At 37.5% G+C, this 15919-nt stretch overlaps 1 protein-coding gene across 1 annotated transcript in view; it reads left to right on the forward strand.

Annotated features, from left to right (window-relative positions):
- The window catches only part of pdia5 (protein disulfide isomerase family A, member 5), a 58347-nt gene that overhangs the window by 30345 nt on the left and 12083 nt on the right, over nucleotides 1–15919 (forward strand). The window contains exons 10-14 of the mRNA XM_079618119.1: nucleotides 2386–2457; nucleotides 4767–4903; nucleotides 7576–7646; nucleotides 9659–9822; nucleotides 12918–13048. Coding sequence (XP_079474245.1) covers nucleotides 2386–2457; nucleotides 4767–4903; nucleotides 7576–7646; nucleotides 9659–9822; nucleotides 12918–13048 — 575 coding nt within the window. The remainder of the gene's footprint in view (nucleotides 1–2385; nucleotides 2458–4766; nucleotides 4904–7575; nucleotides 7647–9658; nucleotides 9823–12917; nucleotides 13049–15919) is intronic.

A 15919-nucleotide genomic window follows, 5' to 3' on the forward strand; every position in this document is an offset into this window, starting at 1 on the left:
AGTCTTTTGCATGTATATTTATACTCCCGGCTGCAGCTGTGTGCATTTAGCTTCTGTTTTTGTGCTCCTTCATTATACAGCTGTTTTAATTACTAGAAGGTAATTAAACACGGTCCTTCGCGCAAATGCCAGATCTTTGCACCACACCTCCCCACCTCAGCACTGCTCTTTCGAATCAATTGATATTTCAGTAATGCATTATATGTCTGTGATCACTGATCAAAGTGGGCATAATCTTTTTTTTTTTATCTTAAGCAATTTTTTAAGATTTATTTATTAATTTTATTTTATTATTTTATTTCTGCTGTGGATGTCACATGCTGGTTGCAAACAGATCTGCATCTAAGGTTTTGAGTTCCCTTGGAATTTGAAAATGGAAGGCAAACATTTTTTCAGACTCCAGATTTAGCCTGACACTAAAGTGATAATTCTGTTTGATGGACATGGGTTTTCCACTTTATTATTATATTTCTTTGTTTGGGTTGTCACAGCGCTTGTGGATCCTAACTGATTAGTGACAGTTACAAATGGCAGTCTCCGCTAAGCTCTCACTTGCTGCAGATTATTCGGAGTCACGGAACGGGAGCAGATGATGGCAGATAAAACTTGAGTTTCTAATGTTTGAAGCATTCTTGCACATTCTGCTGTGTGTTCAAGAGCATTTCTGTATACATTCATGATCTGCTTGTGGTTGTATGGATTAGTAAGAGCACAAAGGCCGCTTGCTGAGCTCTTTGATTATGCTAAGGGCCCTGGGCCAAATGGCTTAATTAGCTTTGAGTCAAACGCTCGTTTAAAATGTTTATTTTGGAATGGCAAAAAGCGAGCAGCGGTCTTGGATGCCTTGCGTCTATTTTGTGTGGGGGTACAAATATCCTAAGCTGTCTAGTGCAATTTATGTTAAGAAAATAAGTGCTAATAAATATTGACTTCTCCCATTTAGTATGTCCTTTTATTGAAAGAAGGCAAGATTTGAACTATGTTTTCTTTTTTGTAAATCAATGCTAACAGCTTTAAACAAACTTTCTGTTTCTGTTTTACAAACTTTTTGCCATGTTTTTATACAGACAGTAGAGAGAGGACAGGAAATAATGGGATCGTGATAGGACACGATCGGCCTGTATTGATCTGGAGTCTCCTGCAAGCACTGTGGCATTGTGTTCTAATCACTAAGCGACCTATTTTACAATCTAACCCTCCACCCCAAAATTGTGTCCACCTTATAAGAAGGGTGTTGATGTCACTTTCCCACCGGATCATGCCCCCCTTAGCCGCACTGAGTGGAAAAAAAACCTCCAAGTGCTACTCGCTACAGAGTCAAATGACGTCCAGCTCATCTCTCTGGACGTCTAATGGGGTGGAGGGATAGAGTTGTGGGTAGGGTTAGGCTGTGGTTGGATATTTTAGCTCCATCCATTAGGCCCACATTACATTTACACCTGAGGAGGAGATAAATGTGAGATCCAACCATTTTCTCTGCAGTGAGCAGCGGCAGCCTCTCAAAAAGCCTGCAACATGACTGGCTTTAATAGAGGAAACTGCGAGTAAAACAAACAATTATCAGTTTAAACTAAAGGTTGGACTCAATATAGTGTTCTTTACAATTTACCAAAGATCCAGTGATCCATGGTTTTTGACATTTATATGTGCCTGATTTCGACGTCGCGGAAATACATAAAGCAAATTTGTCTGTGAACGCTTTATATAAATACAATATAGGTAGGTCTAAGTCCAGGTGATCACTTATATCAATGTTATTTATATCGTCCAGCCCTAAAACTTGTATATTTTATATCAATGTTATATATATCGTCACTCCTGCCCGAAAACTTGTATAGTTTTTGTCGATGTTTATTTAAAAACGTCCAGTTATGCAGAATGCAAGATGGTACTGTAAATATTTAATTGATTAGTTGTCAATACAATATATAACAATACAATATATACTATAGGGTATGATTTTACCCAAAAATTCAACATATTGGCTCAAAATAACTGCAAATCAACGTTTCGCTGTCCAGTTGTGAATTGCATCGATCCATTTGCTTCTCTTTTCTGTAGCTTTCGACAGTCTGTAAAAATATCAATCGCAAAGCGCTCTCCCATTCTAGATGTCTTTTGTGTGTGTTTTTCATGGCATTCACGTCAAAACCAATGCTACCAGTCAATCTTTTTGCCCATCAGTTGGCGTGACCGCAGTCACTCCAGCTGACGGTGATGTCACGTGCATACCCTCTATTGGTGAAAATGCTGTACAGTTATTTTTTTTGCTTCAGTTATTTTTTTTGCTGTTGATGAAATTATTTGTTTTTGTTTGGATTTCCTCAGCCAGTTTATGATTAATCAAAAATGTATTCTGTCCTTTTTTGTTCTTTTTCCAAAAAGGAAGGGGAAATTCTTGCATCACTATGAGAATTACGGAGCCACCTCCAAAGACATCGCTGATTGGTTGAAAAAGTGAGTCAATAAATCTGCACTTTTTTTCAGCTTTCAACAAACACACACACACACTTCATTCATTCTAACACCCTTTACTATCTTAAAAGCTGTAAAGAGTCACCATGTTTTGAAGAGATGTGACATCTCGGACTTCTGCCCTCGGTCTCCACCATTATCCAGGGAGTGTTTTACAGGAACTGTGGTGTGAAAGAAATGATGTGCAATGTAAAACACAGTCCTCTGTGCCTTCTAACAGAGATGTGATGAGGCTTTAAGCTCTCTGCAGTGTCTTAACCAACTATCAAACTGACAGAGTGACAGCCTATGTACACGTCTCAGAGATTAACTGCACTAGAGCTGTGGATGCAATGCAACATGTAATTTCTGGATTGCATGAATGTTCCAGTCATGCAGTGGCCCAATATTTTGCTTGGCAACATACATTAAAAAAATTGCTGATGCTGTATATTACAGGTCAAGAACCAGACCACATGAACTTGGCCAGAACATCCCTGTAGTCAGTGTAGTGTACTGAGCAATATTTATATTGTTAAAGTTTGAACTTGAAATTAAACCAGCGTGGAAAGAATTCTGCTTTGCAAATTGAAAAATACACAGCAGGTCCAAAGTTTTTGGCTCTGTATTTATTTTATTTTAAAATTAAGTAATGTTTTTACTCAGCAAGGATGCATTCAAATTGCTCAAAAGTTGAAGAAGAAAAAAAATCTATAAAATAATGTTACCAAAGATGCTGTCCTTCTTTTCATTCATCAGATAATCATGAAAAAAGAATAATGGTTTTAGCAAACCATTGCTTTGTGGTTTGCTAAAACCATTTAGCAATGCTTTGCCATCACAGGAATAAATTACATTTTCAAATATAAAATAGAAAACAGTTATTTTAATTTGTTATAATATTTCACAATATTTCTCTTTTTACTGTATTTTTGATCAAATAAATGCAGCCTGGTGGGTATAACTTCTTTTGAAAACAAATTCTTGCCAACCCTAAGCTGAACAGTAGTATTTGAAAGATTTGATGCCACTAACCAGGCAAAAAAAATCCAGTGATTGCTTGTTCCTCAAAAATGATCACTGTAGCAAACCGATACATTATAAACACTTTAAAAGTATATGAACACAATAAAAGTTGCTAACCAATTTCTTTGGAACTAGCGTTTCTGTCAGCTCTTACCATTTTTTGTGTGCTGTATACCCATGAGACAGTCAGTGTAGGGACTGTGGGTGGTCTATAGTTTGTGAAAAACAGAAAATCATTATTGCAATCCCATAAACTATATGACAGCTGCAGTTGATTGACTTATACAAGTGCATGTTAAGAGATTCCAATTGTGACTTCCTGCTCTCAAAACACTTGCAGATGTTCCTGGCTTGTCTTGTAGAATTAAATTTGAATGAAGTAAAGTATGGGTGGTGGGCGATCTTCCCAAAAAAATAAAGTTATGATCCTATAATACATAATCACCATCCATGATCTGAATTACAATCTTCCCACTGTTGAGATGTACTACAGAGAATATCCAAACTGGAACAAGCCTATGGATTTATCTCTTTGTGCAATTTAAAACACAACATTGAATAAAAGAATCAGTTGTCAAAATGTTTACCACGCATGAAAGACACATGATAGAAACATGATATAATTTGGCCAATCAGCACAACCATCTAGTAGCCAGTCATTGTTGTCGTTTTAACATTGTTATGAGGATATAAAAGATTGCGATCTCCATGTTTCGCTTGAAAAGTAGATTGTGGACGTCTTCAAGATTGATCACGATATAAAATCGTCAGATCGCCCACACCTAAAGTAAAATGAAACCTCTAGCAAACCCAACCATTCAGTGTACTTCATTTTGAATGAAGAAAAGGGAAAACATTAGCAAACCCAACCATTTAGTTAATTTTACCCACTGAATGGTTGAGTTTTCTAGTGTTTGTCTCTGGCAAAGCTGCCTCTGGCTAGTCTTTGTTCAGCCGACGCACTTCTAGGAGCCAAGCTTTTGACTCTTTGCGCTCTACGAGGGAATGATTTGGACTGTTCTTGTACGGGCACAGGGCCGATCAGGAGACAGATGTGAATTGCAGGCTCAGACTAGCTCTCTTCAGTCATGTGGGTGTGACCGTTCCCCACCAGATGTAGTGTACTGATGTATACTGGCAGTGTCCAACTTGGAGCTTAGGTGACTCTCATTAGTCCTTTGGAGAGTTTTGAGTCATTAGCTGAGTCATGAAGTTCATAGGCTTCGAGACAACAAAAACATATTGACTAATGGAAATGATTTTAACTATTTGTGTTTGTTGCGTAGCCCTCAGCCTCCACAGCCTAAAACTCCAGAGGTGCCCTGGTCAGAGTCCAGCTCGGCGGTCTTCCATCTGACCGATGATTCTTTTGAGGCGTTCCTGCAGGAGCATCCTTCAGCCTTGGTCATGTTCTACGCTCCCTGTGAGTATTAACAACACGGCTCTTGCTGGTCATGGTGACTGATTTTTACAAGTAGCATCTTTATTGTTCCTGGAAGAATATACTGTCTATCAACCAATATGATTTTAGGGTACGGTTAAGGGCTGGCATTGGGACTTGAATGACATTCAAATTTAGGTGTAGTTAAAGGGATAGTGAATAGGGGTGTGCCGGTTACAGAATTGGTGATGACGGTTATGATGTGAGTCAAATGTGACGGTTCGTAACATAACCGTCGTCTGGGGGGGGGGGGGGTCTGTTATAAGACAACTTAGTTTGAATAAACGAGCAGACACTGATTAACTACTTGCTATACGTTTATTTATATAAGACTACGGCTATCCCACTATATCCCGATATATTGCGCTTATTATGATCCTATCTAAAAAATGGAAGAAGAAAAACTTTTTTTTTTTAATGTTTGTAAAAAATATTTTAATAACACGGTTTTGGCGGTTATAGAGTTCTAATGACGGTGTTTAACTATAACCGTCGGTCTCACGGTTATATACTAACCGTCACACCCCTAATAGTGAACTTCAAAATGAAAATGCTCAATTATGTCATTCCTAACCCGTACGAATTCCTTAATTCCTTCAACTTGATAAATTAAAGACAGTGACATCCACCTTTTTTGAGTTCCACAAGAGAAAGTTAATCCTACAGGGTTGTAACAACATGAGGGTGTGTAAATTATGGCATCATATTCATTTTTGGGTGAACTATCCCCACTTGTTCAAATTATGTTGGCAAGAAAGTTGTCAAAATTACTGAATTACCATGTTTATTTGGAAATGTTATTATAATAACACCATAATGTTTTGCACACATTCTAAGGTAGAACCATTGTACTATTTGAAGTACATTTGAGTGTCATGTAAAATCATTGTACAGTACATGGATATTTTACAGTATGAGGATCATTAACAAGTCATTTTTTGTAAGTCTAATTAGGAGTTCAAAGAGAGACAAAAAAATATTTATCTTGGTTGAATTGCACTTGTGTGCTGTTGATGTTTTTGTCTATCAATTTTATTCTCAGATGAATCTGCCAAACACAGATTTGCTGATATGAGCATGTCGGCAGTATTTCAGTTTCTCGGGAGGTTGCTTTTATAGTGATTTAAGGAAGATGGCTCTCAGGTTTCATACATTTTTGATCAAACACCTCTGATAGAACATATTCATTTCCTGTACAGCAAAGGGTGTATCCTACCAATCTGCCACTGATCCTATAGTACATACACAATCTCTCTCTCCACATGAATACATGGAGAAGGTACGGAATGACTCGTTTACATTCTCATCAGCTAGACCAAATGCAATATCCTTGTTTATACACAAACCTCGGTTCATATGCACGCAGTTATCATCATGCCAATGACAACATCGGTTTGTCCTCTCGACACACATAATCGACACTGCTGAGTTGGTTGAAAAAAAATGACCCTTTCTCTGCATCGGATTAACTATGAGAAGCGATGCATACTGACCACCTTCAGTGTGCATATTTCGTGAATCACTTCTATTAATAAAAAAAACTGTTGCATCATTCTTAGCAAAAATGCAAACACATTTATAAATCAGTGACCAGATTTTGTTCATATTCCCATAGTGTAAATAAATGCATAATAAATCCAAGCTTGACGTAGTGAGCTCTGGCTTACGTTTACTGGAAAGGCTGTTATGATTATGTAACAGGTGGAGAATTGGAAAGGAATATCTTTAAATACTTGGAAGGGAAATATAATTTCTTTCCAGATGATTCTGATCATTTCATGTTGTAGTCTTTTATGGATATTTAGTTGCTGCTGTTTTCATGCTATGTCTATTATGCATGACAGCCCTGTTGGAAGAAGAAAACAGCTTAAACTGGCCTAAGATCATGGTTTGTTGGTGTTTAGCTGGTCTCCCAGTTTGACCAAAACCTCTTTAAAACAATCAAAGCTGGCCAGGCATCAAACCACCTCTGGCTAATCATTTATAGCAGGGTTTCTAAATGTTTTGATGTATAAACACTACCTTTCGTAACTTTAGATTGGGTTTATTGTGTATTTATTAAGTAATACACAATACACTTAAGTAATATTTCTTATTAACAAAACAGCTTAATATTTTTGTGGAAACTGTGATGCATGTTTTTTAGGATTCATTAATGAAGAGAAGATTCAAAAGGACAGCATTTATTTGAAATCAAAATCTTTTGTATTGATGTAAAAATATTTACTGTCGCTTTTGATCAATTTAATGTATCCTTGCTGAATAAAAGTATTAATTTCTTTTAAAAAAATCTTACTGACCCCAAACTTTTGAACTGTAGCTTACATTTGTTGAACAAAATCTTTCACAGAACTACATGCTTGTTTTAGTTTTTCATACTGTTAAAAACTAATGCTGTCAATAGAATAAAAATGAATGTCATCATTTGTGATCAATCTAGAAAGCAGAGTGAAGTAGTATTATTATAAAGTCTGGTGAATGTAAAAAAATCTTTATGCTAATCAGATTTGATTAATATCTTAAAGTGCACATTAACTTAACGGCCCTACTGTTTACATTATGTAAAAACATTTTTGTTTCTCAAACTTTTTTTGGTTATGTGCTAATGTAAAAATGATTCACGTTCAGATTTTCTTCCTTGTGATGGTCTTTAGGGTGTGGCCACTGTAAGAAGATGAAGCCAGAGTATGATGAAGCTGCTGAGTTCCTCAACAAAGACCCAGATGTGAGTTTCTTCATACTAATTCTCTGACATGAAGATTGTATATCTGCTTGTTGTAAAATTCATACATCCTTAGACTTTGCAAGAGGGAACATAGAGGCAGGATAGCACCTGTGTACTTAATGAAATGGTTTTAGATGTGTCATTTTTGCTTTGAGGCATTCCTTGTAAAAAGTCTGTGTCCAATTGACTTGATTGGAAAAAGCCAATTGTAATTTCCCATCATCCTAGACAATTTAATATCACCCTGTGGCAAATCGCAAAATAATGTTTTACTCTTCGCACAGTCTGTCCTTCCATGATATCATGTTTTTTTAAGCTTGAAAGTTACAACATGAGACAATTACAGTTCACAAACATCTCTGGCCATGTTGTGCGAGTGGTGTGTTTCTCGTTTTCCAGGGCTGTCCGCTGCGCTGGCTCTGTTCTCTAGTCCACAGTTGCAGGCCAATTGCAGTCACCAGAGCCTTATAGTTGGAGTATTTATCTCATTTTCCATTTCCTCTGTGCCGTCCCTCTAGCCTTCAGCTTGGAGCTACTCAGAGTGATGCTCTTCCCAGAGTTCAATAATGGCACGTTATGCATTATCTAATGCATGCTCTAGTCCTCACATCTTCTCCCTTGAGAGAGCTGAAGTCATTTATTTTTCTCATTCCTTTTGCTCTCGGCCCTACACACAGTTTAAACGTGTCAAAAATATTTTGAATTTGCGTTTCACTGAGAGTTTGGAATAAGGGTGTTTAAATGTGCATATATGATTGGGTTGCGAACATGACATTTCGCAAGTGGACGGTGGAGAAATTGAAGCGGCCGTGCTTATCTCTCAAGTGTGTTGTTGAAATGCTGTGCCGTTACTTTAATGAGATGTGTTTGTGTATTGGTTGTCAAGCAGTTTGGTTTGCATACACTTCTAATTGGCTCACAGATCCGATAGCTGTCCATAGATTACTTGGCCCCTGCAGGGTTGGTGCCTCAACTCAAACACAAATCCTTTGTTTGTGATAATGTCTCAGGCTCTCATTATAGATTTAAGGTATCCCACTGACAGATGTTTGCAAATAGAGGCAGTTAATTAAGTTTAAGCTGAGGAAACATTCATAATGACAATCCATTCTGCATCTATATGGTGGGAACAAAGCTGTGCCAGGTTGTGCTGTCATTTCATTAAAAAGACTTTGTTGTCTCAACAACTCCAACAAATTGATTGCGTTTAACCTGGGGGTGTAAATGCATAAATCTGTCTATACATTAGGCCTTTGTGTAAATATAATTGTCTGCAATTTGTAGGGTATATTATGCAGCGGTGCTCTTTGTATCCCACTCGCATAAAAAAATAACAGATATGATATTTCTCGAAATGCACCCAATGCAAATTATTGTTTTTTGTTGTCGTTGTTTTGAAATCACATGAATTAACATGTTAACATTTAACATTCCCTAACATTTTAAACCAGTTCGATATAAATAAGACAGATATATTCTATCTTTAGATATACAGAAAGTGGTTTTAAAATGTAACGTTTGAACTTGAATTTGAGATAATTGATGGCTGTATTCTCTCCTAAGATTTTGGAAATGTTGAATAATTATGCATCTCATCTACTCCATCTACAGGAGGTCCCCCACAGAACACAATCAGTATTAAAATGACAACTTGCTCTGTTCTCAAATTATGTAGCCTCATGATTTTAATTAAGTTGTGCGTAGACATTTGAAACTTAATGAGTTCCATAATTGCTGGAAAGTTTTCAGAGAGTGATTTGGATTAAAAATGAGCATCTCTAAATTGCGTGGCACCTCGATCACATAGAAAAAGATCAGTTTGCAATTGAATGTTTTTTTTTTTTTTTTTTTTTTTTTTTTTTACAATATGTCCAATATGTAGGATCCATGTTGTTTATGATCTTTATGCATTTTGATTAATCGGCTGTCAGATAACATATATTGTTGTTTTTCAGCTGAAACTTTTTAAGTAAACACTGCTTTTCTCTCTTTATATATCTGTATGGTTTTAGAGCCCAGGTGCATTGGCAGCAGTGGATACCACCATTCACAAGTCCATCGGAGAGCGGTTTAAAATCTCAGGCTTCCCCACAGTGAAGTACTTTGAAAAGGGCGAGGAAAAGTACACGCTTCCTCAACTTCGGAGCAAAGACAAGATCATCGAGTGGCTGCAGAAGTGAGTTAACTGTCTTTTCTACTCTGCTGTTCCATGGTTTACTGACCATCAGCATGAGAAATTAAATGAAATGTATTTATTATTATTTTCATCTCTCTCTCTCTCTCTCTCTCTCTCTACTGTCCCTATATTAAAGAGTACAAAATGCCTTGAAGAGGTGCTGTTTTTGCAGTGCATCTCTGTAGAGGCATTAATGTGCAAAACCGATAAAACACAATGGCTGTTTTTGACTGTGGATGTAGTTATGTAAGTGGATTGAGGTCTGCATGGGTAAATGCTTGTTTTTGCTTTCATTTATTTCTTCACACTTTGTAGTTTATTTATTATGGAGGTGGATTTAGTGCTCAGCTAAGGTCAGGGACAGGTGAGGCATAAATTGTTTTTCGTAGAGCTGCTCTTACCCTCTACAATCTCTCAACTCTATAAATAGTCAGGAAGGTCTGTTATAAATACTAAAAATGTGTCCAAGCACCTACTTTGTGGTTTTGTTTTATATGTTAAAGTGGTAACTGAATGTTACATAGTTAAAACAAGTGCTAGACTTTTGGGGGGGATGTGAATCTTTTCAGTAAGATGGTGCAGAATTGTTTGAAAGGGCCACACACACTTGACCTGGATGTTTTTCACGCATTACTGAACTTCGCACTAAGTGGGCCACGTAACTGACAGGGGTTCAGTCAATGGGAACATGCTCTCAAAAACACACACTGACTGATTCTAAAGAGCGGCCTGCATGTGGGCTGGGAGCCTGAGAATTTACTTTTACACTGCTGCCTCCCTTGACTTTTTGGGATGTTCAACGGAGCTTGACTTCAATCAATCACTGCTAAACTGACCTCTCAGTGGAAGAGCTTGCCCTTGCTGTGATCCTGGAGCAGTCCTGCTGTGCGGGCATCAACTTTGAGTTGAAGTGCATGACTGTGCCATCTCACAGGTCCTAGAACGCCAGGGCCAAGTCTCATGGCATTACTGCAGACTTGTAGACATGCAACTTGGTAATACCATGGGACATGGGAAGTCAGAAGAGCACAAGTTTAGATTTTCTTTAGTCCTGAAGTGTATTCATGTTAAAAAAAATATTGAGTGACATGCATATACAGGGTTTCAGACTGCAACCATTTTTTTAGACTGTACAAGCATTTTTTGCTTGTTGGGCAGGTGCGACCTGCACATTTAGATTTATTTTTATTTCATGTTGAAAAACGAGTAGGGAGCGAGCGATTAGTCAACTGCGCGGGTCACGAGTCCTTGGTGTGTCTCGCTGTCGTTGCGTCTAATGTCACAGATCAGTCAAAAATGGCGACGCAAACCATTGGCCCTGTCCCATATATGGCACACTTGATATGCACTTACAGTTTTTTGGACTTACAATGCCTGCCGCGTGCGCGTGATCGTGAAGTACACGAGAACGTAGGGTGTCCCATTTGTAATTTTAGGTTTCCGAAGGGTGCTCGCTGCTCGCACGCGCCCCCTTTGAGGTCAATATGCACACCCTCGATGCGCACTATTGCCAAACCCGCACTGGTGCACACTCTGCAGCAGACTTCTTCCCGGCAGCTAAAGTGCCAAAGTGCTTCTGGCCTCGGTGTGGTCTACAACACGCGGGGAAAACCAAGTTTGCCGAGGCAACCGGTACCGCACAGTTTAAACATGACACACAAGAGCAGCTTGAAGCATAAAATATGCCGAGACAGATACATTAATGAAACTGCATCGCCACTTCCAGCAGCATTTCACAGACAGGAAGCTAACATTCAGTCAGCAGATGATAGTGAAATTTAACACAGCATATTTCATAGCTAAGGAGACATTACCATTCACCAAATTCAAGTGACAAATTGAGTTGTTAAAAAAGAATGGCGTAAAGTTGTATCCTGCATACAGCAACGACACAGCATGTGCAGATTCACTCAAACAGAAGACCCATGAGAAGATTAAGGACGCCACTTATCTCATTCATGATCAACATGATCAATGGTGACCACATGCTTTGTTTGCATATATGGATGTTTAAGCTTTGGTTCTCGTACTGTAATGATATCCCTGTGAACTTAAAATAAAACAACACATTGTAATTTCTGTCAGTGAAGTCTATTCATTACCAAAGCATTTGTCAGTAATAATACAGTTATGTAATATTTGCGTTGCAGATCGATTTAAAGTGTGCCCCTACATTTTCTGCATGTACAGTGCTCCTGGTAAAAGGCCCTCAAAAAGTATATTCTCATTGCAGTAAATAACTACAATGATAATCACAAAAATACACTAACGTTCGAAGGTTTGGGGTCAGTAAGATGTATTTAATGTTTTTAAAAGAAGTCTCTTATGTTTATTACTAAAGCTGTATTTATTCTAATATGCTCATTTTCTGATCAAGAAACATGTCTTCTTCTTATTAGCAGTGTTGTGCTGCTTAATATTTTTGAGGAAACTTTTTTTGATTTTTTGGATCAATATAGAAAGTTCAAAAGAACAGCATTTATTTGAAATGAAAAACATCAATGTATCAATGTGAAAGTCTTTACAATCACTTTTGATCAATTTAATTAACCTATGCTGAGTAAAAGTATTAATTTCTTTTTTTTAAATCGTACTAACCCCAAACGGTCATGTATATGTAATGTAAAAAAAAAAAAAACTATTTATGGCCCAAGCTGATTTTTTTACAGTGTCCTTGTTACACGTTTTACATGTAGTTACTATAGTAATAACTATAAATTATGCTTAATTACATGCAACTAACTTACTTGCCCTATAGTAAGTACATGAAGTTACTTATTATTACTCAGTACTTAAATGTATAAGTACAGTGTAACACGGACACCTTAAAATAGTGTAACCTAATTATTATACGTTTTTTACATGGAATTCTGTGGCATTAGTGTCTAAATGTTTTTGGAGCCATTCAGTTTAACTAAATTCACAGGTGTAAGTCTAATTACATCAGCTTTTCATTCAGTATATTTAATTGATAATACTAATTTGTATAGTTATTATATAATGGCCTAACTTGGCGGTGAGTATTAAAGTTTCAGAGATCTTAGCCTTAAAGATTACCTATTAAATCGCAGGCTCTCTCTCTCTCTTTCTCTCAGTCCCCAGGCCCCACCTCCTCCAGAGAAGTCGTGGGAGGAGATGCCGTCCAGCGTGAGCCACCTGGGAGCCGAGGATTTCAGGGAATCTCTGAAAAAGAAGAAACACGCCTTGGTTATGTTCTATGCTCCATGTAAGCCTTCTGTTTTTTTCAAAAATACCGCAGCTGTAGTTTCTGTCTCGAAGCACGAATCCAGCCGCCTTCTAAACCTTTTAAAATTATGAAGCAGTATTTTGTTGCATCCTCCTAAAACATCATGTGTGACGGCAATTATATGGAGCATTGAAATGTGCAGGTGGCGTAACATCTGCCAAATGACACCATAGCTTCCTGCATATCATATTTTACTATGTTTAAAATATTCAGAATAGGCCATACTGTAACAGTTTAAAAAGATGTTTGCATCTCTGTATGTTTCTGATATGGTAAAAACCATGGAAATGGAGATGAATTACTTCCTCTGTTATTATTTGTGAAGTCGAACACAGTTTAATGCAATTAATTTCAATTCATCTGAGTTATATAGTGCTTTTATCATATTACATATTGTTCCATAGCAGCTTTACAAAGAATTGTGCCGTACCAAAAATAACTCAATAAACAAGAAAATGGAGACCATGGCAAGGAATAAAGGCATAGAAAGAAATGAACACGCCCCAATTTTCATTACTGTAATGCAAATTATTTTTGGTAACTACCTATAATAGTATTTATATAATATTTTAAGGCAGTTGCAATATGTCAAGACTGAAGCGTGTTGCTCTTTTATATTGTACATCTGTGACAAAAAGCACCAGATTGTAGCCAAATTGTTGTGACACTCTTCCAATTTGCGTAGATGCCACAATACATTTCAAACTGTTTCAAAATCTGGCCAACCAGATCGTCAGGTTGGCACTAGCTTAAGAGCTGCGAAGAGCAACAACAGCCAATGAAATTGTAAGAGGAACTTAGGCTAGACAGTGGGAAGCAGGAGCCAAAAACAAAACATCAAACTGCTGCCCACGTCTCCCCCAATACTGTCTCCTCCTCATTGGCATTCGGCTCATTTTCTTCCTTCATGTTGTTTGTTGACATGTTGTCAAGAATTGTAGTGTTGCTATGTTGAGTTTTGGTGTAAACAAATCTCAAGATCACAACAATAGCCAGGGAGACTGATCTTGTAATTTGATGCACGTTTTCTGCTGTTTGTGGTGTAAAGTTTGCTCCAAGATGACATAAAGCAAGAAACTGTTGCTGAATTTGCTTGCTAGAATATTACTCGTATCTTTCTATGGCAGAAATAGTGAAAGTAGTATGCTAGTATGTGGTTCAGCATTTGTGCTGGTCATTCTGTTTTGTAGTGTACTTGTATAGAAATGATGGCCATCTAAATGTGTTACGGCAATGAACAATGAAGGGGAAATGTGCTTAATTTGTCATGAAAATAATGTCAGAATATAAAAAACACATAATGGTCCTATTTTCTCTATGATATGGTACAATACTTGTTTACTTACTCAATTTAAATGATCCGTCTGCGTATGTGTTCTTTAATTTGAGTGTCGTCAGTAGATCACGCACAGAACTTTCCACTCCCATCAATGCTTTTATGGGATTGCGTTTTCATGCTAATTTCCCCTGTTTAGTAAATCTGGCCCTTAATGTTTAGACATTGGCTTTTTTCTTCTTTCTTTTTGCCCAGGAGTGTATATACATCTGACTCGATTCATTTGTACTGAATTTGCATCAGTCATTGGACTTTTTTCAATCTGTTGAGCATCAGTATTGGTTGTACACACATTTGAGAACACTATTTCATATTAATATTCCTTTTTTTGTTATCATAACTGAGGCGTGTAACATAATTGCAGACTTGCAGTGTGTATTCGATGTACAATGGCATAATTATTTAACATTAGACTGTATTGTCATCATACTCTATCATCATACACTACACGTCTACTGAACTCTCAGTCTCACTGGATCCTTTAATTACAACCTTTTTTTTTTAGAAGTGTTATACAAACAAAAAGAAAAGTAGCTTTTGTATTGGGTATTAAAGACTGTTAATCAACTGATTAGTAGCACAAATTATGGTGTGAATAGTGCCGATTAAAAACAGAGCTATGCAGAGCCTTATTGAATGATTCCATCAGTGTTGCTTTGTTCTGGTGAACGGCACCATTTGATGAACACTATAGTTGGCATCCTGTATTGCTATAGAAGCAACTTTTTTAGTTAATGATAGGGCAGGTCTTTGCATTTGTACACACTGAAGGTTTAAATATCACCTAGCGACCCTGATAACAGTGGTAACACTTCGGAGCGAGCATGATAGTTGAAATGAGATGTTCTTATCAGAGGGTATCAAGCAGACTCAAGGGCTTTAGTTCTCACAATCCACTTCCAGTATGTCAGATGTCAATGTCAAGTCAGCACACAATTTCTACGGAGTAAAAGTTTCAGTGCACTGGAATTATTTTGACAATTGGACCGCCCTAGAAATACTTCACAGGGCAGTGCACTTACTACTGAACTAAAGTCGATTGAAACGCTCCCAAAATTTCGTCTTGCATATGATGAAAAATGATTATGCTCTGTTATTTTAAGTACAGCTTCTGCCCACGCTTTGAGTTCTTGATTAGCGTATCTATCTGGGCACGGAGTCAGACTCGCATCGACCTTGCATGAGTCTGGAGGCATGCCCAGCCTTTCTTCTCCTCATATAATGGCAACATGAGCCAAAAGTGGAGGTACACAACTTTATGCTCCATTATTTATAATGACCCCCGTGTGTCTTAAATTAGACGCCTTGTTCCTCACACAAATAGACCTTTGTTTGCTGCCCTGCAAATTATGACCCTGCCATTAACCGCCATTTAAAAGTCACCATTTTTCCAAAGTGAACTTAAATAACTTTGTTCAAAACGTAAAATAGCACAAATGTGGTCAAACAAGATTGCGTGACAACCTACACTAGCACAGTAAATGAGACGTTTTTTAGCTTTAGGCAGCTGTTTA

The sequence above is a fragment of the Phoxinus phoxinus genome, assembly GCF_949152265.1.
Source record: "Phoxinus phoxinus genome assembly, chromosome: 7".
Taxonomy (NCBI): domain Eukaryota; kingdom Metazoa; phylum Chordata; class Actinopteri; order Cypriniformes; family Leuciscidae; genus Phoxinus; species Phoxinus phoxinus.